Consider the following 13,881-nt stretch of genomic DNA (forward strand, 5'->3'; position numbering starts at 1 on the left):
GCTATATACCACGGGCTTTTTTTCTTTCCTTTAATTGTGAGAAAACAACAGCACTCCATTTCAAGTTTAGTTGTGGTAAAACAAATATTGACTCTTGCACAGAGGTATGGCTTCTCAAGGCCACTTGGAAAGTTTACAGACCAAAGCACAGAAAGAGCTTTGACTTAAACAGGGGTTATTTTAGTATTGACCTAAATTAATGAACAGTTTAATACTCAACTTATATGCTAAATTAGACTATTGGAGTTAACTGAAGGAAACTTAAGACATATACCTACGGTCTGGGGAACACAAATATATTGGATCTATTTCACTTCCAATGAATAAGAAATTTTGCTTTGCAAGAAAGCCTCTATGTCCTTGCATTAGACCAATCAGACAAGCCGAAATAATTGAATCTCTAAAATATTTGCAAGACTGAATTGGAATGGGTGAGGATGTTACTATAAAAAAAGGTAAAGTCTTCATTTATTTGCAGCAATTCTAAATGGAGCATGAAGATTTCTGAAGCAGCAGAGAAGAAAAAAGGCCTGTGCACTCCACTCAGTTAAATTAGAGCTGATAACTTTCTGGACTGCTACTTAAACTCCCAGAAAACTGTGTGTAACCACTATAACAGGAAGCAAAAACAAAAATCCAATATTGATTTCAGTACTCCTTAATGATCAGGTTAAAACTTATTTTTGCTACAAATTTCCACTTCTTTCACCATGAATTTTATGGTTGTTTTTCCTTATTTTTTTCCTCCTTTTTAAGAGACTACTGTAGTATCCCCAGCATATTCACTCTGAAAGGCACAATAGAGTAAACATTTTACTGAAAAATTACGTAAGCTTGATTGTTGTAATGTGTTCACATGAACAGGGGTTGTTTATGAGGATAGAATATAGATTTCTACTTACATTTCCTACACCTGTGGACCTTGTATTTTAGAGAAGAAAATGCCATATCCTCAGATTTTAGGAAATTTCAGACACTTGGAGAATATATTACTTCAATTTTTTTAATTAATATAACAAGCATCTTACTGCCATCTAGTGAGCAATGTAAAAGCAACTAACACATCAAGCTGCATGAATATTTTTCACCAAAAGCCATTTTTCTCTTTTGTAAGTCCAAATAGAAAAGAAAGGCAAATTTAGGTATGTAACACAGCTAGAAAACAGATAATATAAAAAGCTTTGCAAGATAATACTGAAGAGGGGCAGGCAGTCCAGCATAAGGAGGGGAGTTTGAAATTTTTTAAGACCATGTCATCCCACTATACCGGGTATGCAGCCTTCTCTCCTCTACAGATCCTGATGCGATCACTCACACTTCAGACAGTAGAGTATATTTACTTGACAACAGCCATATATTCCATTTTCGGTCTCTGCCCAAATGCAAGGCAGGTAGAACACCTGTAAGCTTGAGCAAGGCTTTAGTGACTACCCACAGAAGAGGCATACCCAGGGGTCACCAATAAACATCAGCACCATCTGTCTGCGTTCTGGTTTGAGAGAAAATGAAATTGGGTTGCCACAGGACTTCTTTGTATCCATGAGGTGTGGTTCAGGCACCTGCGAGGGCAGGACACTGCTCTGCTTTTCATCTGAGCAGAGGTGACAAATTTTCCATCTTTTACCAAAGGCTGACTGAGGTCAAGATTTGGACCAGAGTTTGCTAGTCTCAGTTCAGATCTAAAGAGGCAGAACCACGGGTGGAACCCTAAGGGCAGGAGCCTGTGAACCTCTGTGAACGTCACTGATGGAGATCACCACACTTGGCACTGGGGTTACTGCTCTGTGGGTGAAGATCTCTCTTGGTCAGCAACACCAGACAAAGCTAGAAGGGTCATTTTGGATAGCAAGCTCCTAGCTGTGAAGGTCTCAGGGCACATCATCAGCATGCTGCCAAGGCTAGGTCCAGACATCCAGCATTGGTTTTCTGGTGCAATACCTCAACTGTCCTTCACAGTTCACTGACTTGCAGAGGACAGCATATGTCTAACAGGTGGTGTTCAGAGCTGACTTTCTCTGTCCTCACTTGTCAGTACAACTGTCCAAAAAATGTGCTAATGCACAGAGATGTTTTGGGCATTTTTTTTGAATACATGATTGTTAAAGGAAGGAAAAAATAGGATAGAACGTAAACACAGTTTAACACCACTCTCCCTCACCCCCCAGGTGCCAGGTAAAGAAAAACTGATGGAACCCTACAAGTACTACGTGATTTATCAAGTCAAGAAGGTGATTTCACAATGTTTGTTTATATTCACAAACTCGTAGATTCTGCCAGCATTTACAGAAGCAGAAGAAAGCTTGAAACAGGAAGTGCTTTGGAAACCACACTCCCCCATCACCCAGTGACTAGCAGTATCAACCACCCTTTTTTGCCACGCTCAGTCAAACACATCAGTAACATGCTCTGTTCTGTTCCTATCACACAGGCCCCGCAGTGTTTCTGACACCAATGCCACAAGAAGCAGAGCCAGGTGGACGAGGAAGGGAAGTAATGAAGCAGAACTTTTCTATGGCAGGTGTGTTTGCAGAGGAAAAACATGAATTCATCTCCATAGTGCATTCCCCAAAGGTGTTATAGGAATAAATATATCTATGCTACCTCTACGCTACAAAGTGGCAGATTTTACAAAGTCTGTGTTTATCTTGACTCAGCTGTACAGCTTCCACTGGCTGACAACATTAGCAGCAGACAGAAGTCAGGATGAAGTTCCTGTCAAAGCAAATGGCACCACCCAGCACTTCTCAGCCTTTGCAGTTGGTGCACAAACAGCTGACCCCACCAGTCCAGCCTTGGCGAAAGCCAAAGAGGAGAAGACTTCTCTAATGGGTAATTTTAATTATGGTCATTCTGATCCAATCCTGCTTACAAAACAGAGGCTTTCTCCAGCAAAGTTTCTTATGCTATAGATTTTCTGTCATGCATGACAAGCAGTGCAATATATTTGTTAAAATGTCCCTGTAAACCATGAGGATAAAACTAACTGCTAGTTTCACCAGCACAATATTGAACATCTGTTCCAGTAAATGGTGACAGGTATCTTGCTACAATATACTACACTAATTTTTCTGAGATATTGTTATATTAGGCCATTTAAATTACAATGAGGTGTCTTACTACTACAAGCAAAAACATACAAAACCTCCATAACTAAACTGCTTTAGTGGCCTAAATCACTGTCTTCTTACACAACTGTAGTGCCACCGCAGCAATGACACCCTGCCTCCATCAAGCCCTTTGCCAAAACTGATCCATCCTTGTGGGCCTGGATACGGCATAACATGCAGGAACACAGCCTGTAGGGCAGGGGAGGAAAGGAAGGATTTAAGAGATTTCCCTTTGTCCACTGTAAGCCCTACTGACTTCAGAAGAGCTGTACAGCAGAATGAATGTAGCCCAGTGTTTCTCTTATCACACTTTAACGGCATCACTTAATTTCATCAATTTAAACACCAAAATCAGCATTCAGTTCAAGTATTTCATCACTGGGCAAAGAAAGAAGGCTGCCTGTCTTCTCCATTTAGACATTGAAGAGTGATATATATTTGGATTTCGTCTTAGATTTCATTTATGAAATTTTTCATTTTTTAATCACTTGCAGAAGTCTTGAGTGTACAGCAGCAGCCAGAAAGTCTTTCTTGTTGCTCTTTTGAACTCTGTTCCGTGTCTGTATATACTTAATTCCATATGAACCTCAAATTAGTGCTATTAAACTAACATTACATTCTGCAGATAAAAACCCATTTTTGTCCTTCAGGATTTTTTCTGCTCACAAGAGGACCGCTCTTTTTCTATTTTTACTGCATTGATTTTACTGGTTTTCTCCGTCTTTTATAGGTATTTGGGATTATCTTTTGACTGAGGGATGTTAATGTTATGCAAAGTGCATACTTCAGAACTGCTCAATTTTTTTCAGCTTCACCGTGTGACTACTTTTCAAATCACTGCCATTTCCTATGGCCCAAAACAGCAGTACGAAGAGCAGGGACAACCAATTTAACTTTCTCTGTGAACTCACAGAGGCCATGACTGTCACTTTTCTTACAAGCAGTGAGATTGAGGAAAGCTTGATATTAAATTCATTGCTGCTAGGGTTGGATCGTGTAAGACAGTAATCTATCAACATATTTTAGTGAGCTTAAATGTGAAGCTCATCTCAATCTGAAATCAGTGAGAGTACAAAGATTGTATAAGTGCTGTTTCCCACCACAGTCAGAGTGCTCAACATGGGCAAATGGTTTTTGTTCATCCCCCTCTTAACGACATACCCTTAATGGGGAGGGTGGGAGAGGAGGAAGTCAGACTTAACCAGCAGCACTGAAAAGATTAAGTTTTATCCTCCTTCCAACATATTGGGAGGTATAACCAGAGAATAGCCACCTCTGTGTGAAAAAAAAGCAGGACAAGGGGATCTCATGTGCCATCAAGTCCATTTTGCCTGCAGGCAGACATTTAATAGTTTTTTTGCAATTTCACACATGCTAATCAAGCCTGATAACTATGCAGGTATTTTGCTCCCATAATTGTCAGAGGGTTGTTCCAGAGCCTTACCTTTCTGCTCCTCAGTAATCTTGAATCCCTTCAGATGGGCAAATATGCCCAAGGAAGATTATTATTGTGACAGTAAGAATATGAATGGCATGATCCCTAACTTATAGAACCTAGATTGGAACTTAAAGGCAAATATGACAAGAGATGGGAAAGAAAAGGAGCACCTTCTGGATAGAAGTCAGAGCTTTGGGAGCAAGGAACATTAAAATCACAAGGTTAAGAAGTGCAAGCATGCCTACAAAATCATGTTTCTCCCACTCCTGTGACTTTAATTTTATGAAAAATATTTTTAGATATTTTTATATCTCTCTTTTTAGATAAGAGCAGATTCTCTTGCAGGAAACCAGAAAAACAGTATGATTTGTTCAAGACGCAACATATAATGACAGGTGCCTTCCTAATCCTCTTCTTCTTTTACAGAGCTTGTATTCATCAAAAATGGCCCACAGCATTTCCTTTTGCCTCAGCTCTTTATATGCTTGTTCTGTATCATTAAAAAAAAAAAAAAAAAAAAAAAAAAAAAAAAAAAAAAAAAAAAAAAGAGAGAGAGGGAGGGAAATTGCACTGCTCATTCTGGCACAGGTACCATACCATACATACATACATACATACCTGATTTAATTGAAAATGACCCTGCCATTGCAGGGCTGTTGGAATAGATTATCTTTAAAGATCCCTTCCAACCCAAACCATTTGATGACTCTATGAATTGAGGCACTTAGTATTTCATTTCTGTGTAACCACACTCCTAACACAGCCACCACGTGCGCCACGTGGAGCTCATGTGTGAGTTGCCGCCCAGCTGGCAGCAATTCAACTCGCAGCAATTTCAGATTTCGGGCCAGGGGGCCCTTTTCACATTCTGTGTGTTCATGAGGTCAGAACGTACAAGCCGCACTTGGCATAGATGGGTACGACCGCGAGTGATGCCGTGCCCAAAGAACCCGCGGTGCCACAGATAAGAGAGATGATACCAGGCAGGAAGCCTCTCATATCGGCAGAGAGTTTCCTTTTGCAATCACACGCACAGGACCATGTGCGCGCTCTCTCCACACACGCGTGTGTTGTTGTTTTCTTTCTTTCTTTCTCTACATACCCAGGCCCGGGAGTGGCTGAGCCGAATCCGAGGTCGGCTCTGCCGGGTCAGCGGGGGGCTGTGACAGGAGGGGGTGTCTGTGCTGGGCCCGGGGGTGGCTGTGCCCGGTCGGGAATGGCTGTGCCCGGTCGGGGATGGCTGTGCTGGGTCCGGGAGTGGCTGTGCTGGGTCCGGGAGTGGCTGTGCCCGGTCAGGAGGTGGCGCTGCCCCGGCCCCTCGTCCCCCCCCGGCCCGCGGTCCCTCAGCCCGGGGGCCCGGCGGTGCTGCGGGCGGGAGTGCGGGCGGGCGGGCCAAGCTCCTCCCCGGCGCCGCCGCCCCTCGCCGCCCGTCGCGGACGTGCAGTCGCTCGGCGGGACATGGAGGCGGGTGGCGGGGCCGGGGCTCGGAGCCCCGCGCGGCTCCTGCTGCTGCTGCTGGCGGCGGCGGCGGCGCTGGGAGGCGAGGCGGGGACGGAGGAGCCGCGCCCGGCGCGGCAGCAGCGCGGGGACGAGCAGTGCCATTACTACGCGGGAGGGCAGGTGTACCCCGGGGAGGCGGCCCGGGTGCCCGTGTCCGACCACTCGCTGCACCTCAGCCAGGCCAAGAGTAGGTGCCGGGCGGGACGGGGGGCGGCGGGGCCGGGCGGGGATGTGCCCGCAGTGCGCTGCGGGAGCGGCGGCAGCAGCAGCGCCACGTCAGGCGGAGCCCCGAGTGCTCCCCGGCCCTTCCCTTCCCTTCCCCGCGGCCCCGCTGCGGCCTCCGGGCGGGCAGCGAGGGAGGGAAGGAGGGCGGTGAGCTCCTGTCTGCCCCCCAGCCCCTTCCAGCCTGCGTTTCCACCGGGGGCAGCTGGCTGCGGGTTCGGCGTTTCGCGGGCGTCCGGCGAGGCCCGTGCTCCCAGAAATGGCGAGCGGGTTAAGAGAGGCGCTTTCAGCAATGCACAGAAGTGTTTCGTGCTCTCGGTGCGATTGGAAGCGCTGAACGGGCACCTCGTGCCTGCGCTCTCTTGTGATTTAAAGCCTTCGTGGCAAACCTGGGTGCAAACCCCTTAAATTGCGTCGCGGTGAGATGTTCTGGGGGCACCTGCTTTCCAAAAATCCCATTATGCAGAACAGAGAATAGAAGGATCACCCAGAAATTATCTTCAGTGTGAGCTTTAAGATATTTCTCTGAGCTAGAGTATAAGTTCTGTTTTAAACATTTGCAGATGCTACAAAAAAAATACTTATAATCAATGCTGTGTGGGTTTCCCTCCCTTTGCAATGTAAGTTATTACAAGCAGGCATTTATAACTGCAGAAACAATCACCTTAATATAGAAAGAGATCAAGATAAAAAGTATTAAATTTCTTTGCCTTCTCCCTCCTAATCTAGAGGTCTTTGTTATACATCCTCACTGACCATATTCTGCAGTTTGGGTTGGTTGTCCTAAGGAGAGCCATCCAGATAATAATTAAGATTCCATATGTTTTTCTCAGAAGCATTTCCCTAATTTCATGGAGCTGCATGTCAATGTCCATGGCATCACAAGTGTATTCAGATGACCTTGTAACTCCAGCAGACCCTGTCCTTTGTCTTGGAATTCACATGGCTATGAAAATAGTACATGGCAGATTAATTTTTAATATTTTAAATTCAAGGTTAACCCCTTTTGATAGGAATAGTAAATATATTTCATGCATTTTAATTGGATTTTTTTTAAAAAAAACACAGCTATCTTCAAGTTATAATTTGCTTAGGAGTTGTAATTTAATAAATATACGCTACATTTTTAGGCATTTGTCTCCAGACATGTCGTAGCATTTTTTGTGAACTTGAATTTCAAATAGTTTTCCATACCTAAGCACTAACAGTATGAATTTGAACCATCTTATGCTTCTGGTTCACAAGAGCTATTCATAACAGAACAGTGGGAGTACCTGAAATATTAATCGGCTTCCCCTTCAGTCCAGCAGCTGCTCTGCCTTGAGCTGGTGGTGCACACGTGATTTGTTCAGCGTGCCCAGATAAGGTTTGTGTGGCCTTGGTTATCAGTGATTTGCAGGGCTCATGTATAAGCACAAGTTGATCAAATTATTTGCTTTCCATGTGTACTAAAACCTAAATTTCTTCATGATTCTGTATCCCTGATTAGAGCGGCAAAGCAGCTTCGTTTTGTAACGGTGTGCAGGAGGTTGTTTTTCAAGCCAAAGGAAGAACAGCTGTCCTTGGACAGCTTGGTTTGAACAGGGGCTTCATATTCCGACTTTTAATTGAACATTCTTTGCATTTCAGTCTCCAAGCCAGCACCTTACTGGGAGGGAACAGCAGTCATCAATGGAGAGTTTAAAGAGCTGAAATTAACAGATTATGAAGGAAAATATCTTGTCTTCTTCTTCTATCCTCTTGACTTGTAAGTAAAACCACAGTAGACATACCAAGACTGAGTGCAGCTACACTTGATTCATGATTCATTAATTTTTCTCTTTTTTTGAGGTCTTGTATTTTTGTTTGGTAAGGATTTGGGAGAGAAGAAAGGAGTGACAGACGAAAATATATTCTTTGCATTTGTGTTTCCATCATGCATTGGTAAAATTGTAACAATCTTTGTGCTAATAAGTGTGTCCACTAATTTGTGTCCCCACACAAAAAACCACAACTTTGTATAACCCATTCAGGCAACTTCTGTGTTCTGTTTGATGTTGGAAATCACTGCTGCAAACAGAAGGCAGCATCCCATCTGTATTTTCTAGAGTGTATGTAAGTGTATCCAAGAGGTGGCATTTTTCCTTTAAGCTCATCCCATAACAACCCTCCTTTATTAGAATGCAGTAAATTTACTGAGTGAGTAGAAACATCTCTGCTTTCTGAGAGACAATCCCATTCTTTTCCACAAAATGAAGAGGACAGAGATGCATAACTACTTAAATATTATAATATCATTAGCTTCAAAGCCCTATAAATGGTAATCTTTACCACTTTATTTCTTCTGTAGTGGAAAAAGTTGAAGACAAAATCTTTAAAACTTGCAGACATGCACAGTAACAGCAAATTATAGTATCATTTTCTGAAAAATCAGCTTATTGTGCCTAAATTCAGCCACTTAATATTCATAAAAATCTAAAAGAATCTGGATTCAGAGTTTTTTACAGTTACTTTGTAAGATAACTGTAGATTTATAATCTTCAGTAATAAAGCATTTGTAACTAAGCCAGAGTCTGAGGGTGGAAGATTTGTCAGGCAGCATTTTAGGTAAATACTTGAAGAAGCAATGAAAATAAGCAAAAGCTGAAATGATTTATGATAAATCCACCATTTTAAGTTAAGCAGAGAACTTACTGGATGTTTCGTGAAATTTTGACTTTATCTTGTCTTAAATTTTCCAGTACATTTGTCTGTCCAACTGAGATAATTGCCTTCAGTGACAGAATTGAAGAATTCAGAGCAATAAATACTGAAGTAGTAGCATGTTCTGTGGACTCAAAATTCACTCACTTAGCATGGTATGTACCTTACTTTTCCCTTTCACTAAAATTTATTCATGGATCCATTTTATGTAACAGTAGTCCCCAGATTTTTAGCCTGTATAGGTATATCATAACGTGTGGAAGTGTGATGCTGTTGACACAAATGTTTAATATCAAAAAATTTTAACCGTAGTGTGTGAAAGTACCTTTATCCTTGAAGCTTGTTTAATTTGTATTGCTTGAAATACGTCATGTCTCAGTTCAAAAATTAATACAAATCCAAAAAAAAAAAAAAAGAGAATGCAAATGCTTCACACTGTCCCATTCGTGAGCACAATGGCATAAAGCAAATGCAACTGACAAGAAAGATGTGGCCAAAACCTGCAAAAGATCTGCTGAATGCTTTGCTCGAACCAGAAATAGTGTTCATCTCCTTTGTATGCAGAACAAAAAAATGTCACTTGCACTAAATCCTCATGTCTGTGCTGTTCTGGTTTGTGACTTCTGGCTCTGTGTAGGGAAGGTAAACCTTTACGAGAAATACATCTGTTTCTCATTTCTTTCAAAGGATTAATACTCCTCGAAAACAAGGAGGACTCGGACCAATGAAGATTCCCCTTCTTTCAGATTTGACACATCAGATTTCAAAGGATTACGGAGTGTATCTGGAAGATCAGGGACATGCACTTAGGTATTTCACTTGGTTACAGTTCTGTTGGGGTTTTGCTGGGGTAGTACTTACTGCTTGATTTTGAAATTTGAAATTTATTTGAAATTTGTCTTTGAGATCAGACTTTACTTGGGGATCCTTGTCAAGAGACAAAGTAAATAATGAACACAAAAAAGTCATGATGAGTCAGAACAGGGGTCAAGGTTAATATCCTGTTTAACAGCAGTCATCAGCAGATACCTTAGACAGGGCAAATATGCAGGATTCCACAGAGCTGCAGTTGCTCGAGGACCTCCCATGTCCAAGTGGAGTCAAGACTAAAGTTACCTCCCAGCCCCAAGAGATACATCTTTCATAAAACGGAATAGTTGCTTTTGGGATACCTGTAATTCCACAGCATCTGCAGCATCCTGGCAGGGCCTGTCAAAGCTTATTTTATGTTCTGCAGAGAAGTACCCTTTTCTGGTTTTAACTTACCCTCAGCCCAGGTCGTCTGATACCCAGGGAAAGAATGGTAGGTTACCAATATTCTGAGGCAGTGGGTATTGTATGATGTTCACAAAGATCAAATTCCTTCCATCCAGCAGACATAAAATAGTGCGTAAACACAACCCTATAATTGATTCTGTTTCCTAACACACAAAAATTTTTTTCAGAGGCCTTTTCATTATTGACAACAAGAGAATCCTTCGACAGATCACAATGAATGACCTTCCTGTTGGAAGATCAGTGGATGAAACACTTCGTTTGGTACAAGCATTCCAGTACACAGACAAACATGGAGAAGGTGCTCTTTTAAACATTGAAGATAGTTTTACTTAGACTGACAGCTGTAACTGTAGCTTTCTGGAGGAAAGTGACTGGCCTCATGCTGTGACTGAAGTGCTTTGATTGCCCTCCTACAAGGTTCTGGAGTTCCAGTATCTCCTTAGGTTGTTTCTGGAATAGTCATTCACATTTTGCTTCATATCCCTGAGAATGCAGAGCATAAAGCGTTCCTTAGTCTGAATTAAGGCATTATGTACCATGTGTCAAAAGCATAAATTTATACAAAATGTGAAGCTGTGAAGAATTAGGCCCAATATGTCAGTACGCTTTTGGATACTAAAATAATTGAGATGCAGTCTGTCCTTGTACTGTGCCATTCACTGAGGACCTGTGACAAGGAACTGTGTTTCATGTCAAGATACATGGGGATACTGTGGAAGTTAAAGCACATTATTTGTGTTTTCTTTACAAGGGCTATGTGAGCATCTTCCCCCAACAAAGAAGCTTTCACTGGCTTCAGATCATTACTTTGTCTCAAGACTTCATATTCCTCCAGTTCAAGCACAGCGTGAAGTTTTCACATTTCTTTTAATAATGTGTTTAAATAAACACATTCCTTTATTTGAAGATTTGTTTAAATATGAATACACATGTTCAGCAGCTTAACTTCCTATTCAACTCAATTTCACTGAGCATTTGAAAGTACCTTTATATGAAGGTATAAATCATTATTATGCTTTGCTGTACAGATTTGAAAAGATAAATGCTGGTACTTAGCCTACACACATTTGACTGAGGAAATTTACCCTCATTTAGCTGCAAAGCCATCTTACAGAATATTGATTTGCAGTGTGTTTCCAGAGTACCACATTTTTTCCAGCTTTTGCGTGAGTGCTGAGAGGAGACTCCCTAGACACCCTACTGGTTTCTTTGCAAAGAATAGGAAAAACAGTTGTCCACAATTCCTAATTGCATGGGTGGCATTTTGTCTATCAGCATGCCTTAAAGCAGTGTAATATGGCATAACTCATTGGGCTGAAGCCTCAGGGGGAGAGCTCTGAAGAGGTAAGAGCTTCCCTCCAGAACGTGCAGCTGTACAGGTGGTCACAGGGCCCCCAGCCACACTGGGTGGTAAATGTGTGCTACAACCCCTTTAGACCTAAGCAAGGCTCCAGACAAGATCTCTTGTGAAATCTTTGAGCTGATCTCTTTGCTTAAAAGATTTCCCTAGGTTTGGTTTTAAAGAAAGAAGGGTAGGCCTCTGTAGTCATCTGAATTTTACTAAGAAACTTCTACTAGAACAGGTGTTCATTCACAGGTACTGCTTTGCCAGTACTTTGTCTAGAAAGCCAGAAGAATTAAACCAAGGCATAGTTATCCATCCAGAGATCTGCAGTTTTCAGGTGGGGATTGGTGTCATTGTACATTTAATAGTTTCAGATATATAAGTCAGCATGTGTAAAAATACTTCAGCTAACTTTGTCCTTTTTTTTTCAGTTTGCCCTGCTGGTTGGAAACCTGGCAGTGAAACCGTAAGTCACTCTTTATATTTACATGCATTTGCTGCTAACAAACAGTTATCATTTCCCCTAGACCCAAATCCAAAATCTTTGCAACTTTCAATGAAAAGGTATGAGTAATCTCACATTATTACAGTTACAGTTTTCGGATTACTATTGATTTCATGAGGATCTCATTTCCCTCACACTAGACATGTTGCAGTTGTTTCAAATTCCCAGTGTGTGAGCAGAATTCTCTTGATCAGCAATAAATTCATGACCAAGAACTTTTTTTCCTGTTAACACCTGATGAGGGGAAGTTGGAAACTCCTGAGGTTTTTCTATCTTCTTGATTATTTGTCCATATAAATTCCTGGTGCTGTTGGTTCTTACTGCAGATCCTAGGCACTACCCAAAAAAAAAGAAAGAAACAAGTTCCCAGGCTGCTGTAGTATCTGCCAGAGCCAGTGTGCCACTGCCAGTGCTCCAGCAGAGAGCACTGCTTTGCTGTGCAATTGCTTTTCCTCTGTTATTCCTCGCCTCCATGTGACTGCAAGCAGCGGAGCCAGAGTTCAGATAAACACCCATTGAACTTGTTTGTGTTCTCTGGGATGGAGCAGCCTCAGCAGAATAATGAAACTTTCACTAGAGGTCTGAGCTGCCTAGTTGGGATGAGATCACTGTCATGTATTTGAGCATGTGGCTTCCTTCTGAACCAAATACCGATGACAAAGCATTGTTGTTTAAGAGCTGTCTCAGCAAAAAGCAGGTCCCAGCAGCCTCTAAGCAGAGTTAGTGAGCATTGTACTTGAAAGTGAAAAACAGTGGAATGTTAAACCATGGTTTTTTTACTGGATGTGAAACTTCCCAGGATGAACTGAAGGCTAGGAGTCAATTTTTTTTGTTGTAGTGGGGGAAGCTGAATCTGAAGGCTGTAAAATGAAAAGAGAGCTGGCTGGCCTAACATTCATATTTTGGCACCAAAAACTTCCGCCTTCCATAACTAGAATCACCTAAATAACGTGACATTAGCATGTTTTCTAAAAAACAGTCTTACAATGCTGAGATTAACAGCTCCAATACTGCCAGTTTAAAAATCTAAAACAATACGTAAGCATTCTCCATCCCCTATGTGCAAAAGTTGCAGATCGTTTAAATAGCAGAGTAGTTCAAAAAGCCTTTCTCAAAGATGTAGTCATGCTTTCTAAATGTGTTTGATTTAATTAGATTAAACCAGAGGAAGCCATGAGAGTGTGGTGGCCAAGGGAAGAACTGTAAGTAAATTGTAAGACTCTGGATTACAAACCTTAATTTATTAAAATATCTTGCTTTTGGGGCAAGCTGTCAAAATTCTTCCTTTGGTAGGCTGCACTCTCTCTCATGCCTCAATTAGTTAAATCTCTCTGCTACTGCCATGAAGTACCTTTAGAGGTCAACAGTAATCTAGTACCAAGTCAACTGATAAATTAGTGCTGCTAGTGAGTTGGCCATAGCATCTTACCATGAAATACTCTGCTGTTTTGGCTTTATAGTTTGCTGTGTTTTCATGGCTTTTGATTAACACTGTCATTTTCTTTCTTGCACAGATAATTCCAGATCCAGCTGGAAAACTGAAGTATTTTGATAAACTGAACTGAGGCTTGCTTCTGTTGAATTACATAGGCCACATTCAACTTGATTTTTGCCAATAAAATTTCATTAATTTTGGTACTTTTGTGAGTTTGTCTAATACATAACTGTGGTAAAACATTAAAGATCTCATTATTTAAACAAAGTCTAACCTGTGTAAAGCACAGGTACCTCATTAGTTATCAGAGAATATTCTTACAAACTACATGTTTTTCCTTCAAGTCTTGTTTAGATGCTTAGTCTTCCC

At 41.7% G+C, this 13,881-nt stretch overlaps 1 protein-coding gene across 3 annotated transcripts; it reads left to right on the plus strand.

Annotated features, from left to right (window-relative positions):
• The first annotated feature begins 5,772 nt into the window (after positions 1-5,772).
• PRDX4 (peroxiredoxin 4) lies at positions 5,773-13,722 on the plus strand. 3 transcript variants are annotated; one of them, XM_027884220.1, is made up of 8 exons: positions 5,773-6,232; positions 7,897-8,014; positions 8,988-9,104; positions 9,637-9,759; positions 10,395-10,525; positions 12,004-12,038; positions 13,233-13,279; positions 13,592-13,722. In XM_027884220.1, exons 1-8 carry the CDS (start codon positions 5,782-5,784, stop codon positions 13,593-13,595), a joined length of 1,026 nt encoding a protein of 341 aa, XP_027740021.1. In that variant the 5' UTR covers positions 5,773-5,781; the 3' UTR covers positions 13,596-13,722. The 3 variants fall into 3 exon arrangements, with proteins under 3 accessions (XP_027740021.1, XP_027740022.1, XP_027740020.1); XM_027884221.1 differs by having other exon boundaries at positions 13,233-13,290; positions 13,592-13,691; XM_027884219.1 differs by lacking the exon at positions 13,233-13,279 and having other exon boundaries at positions 13,592-13,715.
• The last annotated feature ends 159 nt before the right edge of the window (positions 13,723-13,881 follow it).

This window comes from Empidonax traillii, unplaced genomic scaffold, assembly GCF_003031625.1.
Source record: "Empidonax traillii isolate 1590-97213 ecotype Southwest subspecies unplaced genomic scaffold, ASM303162v1 scaffold140:size1466565, whole genome shotgun sequence".
Classification (NCBI taxonomy): Eukaryota; Metazoa; Chordata; class Aves; order Passeriformes; family Tyrannidae; genus Empidonax; species Empidonax traillii.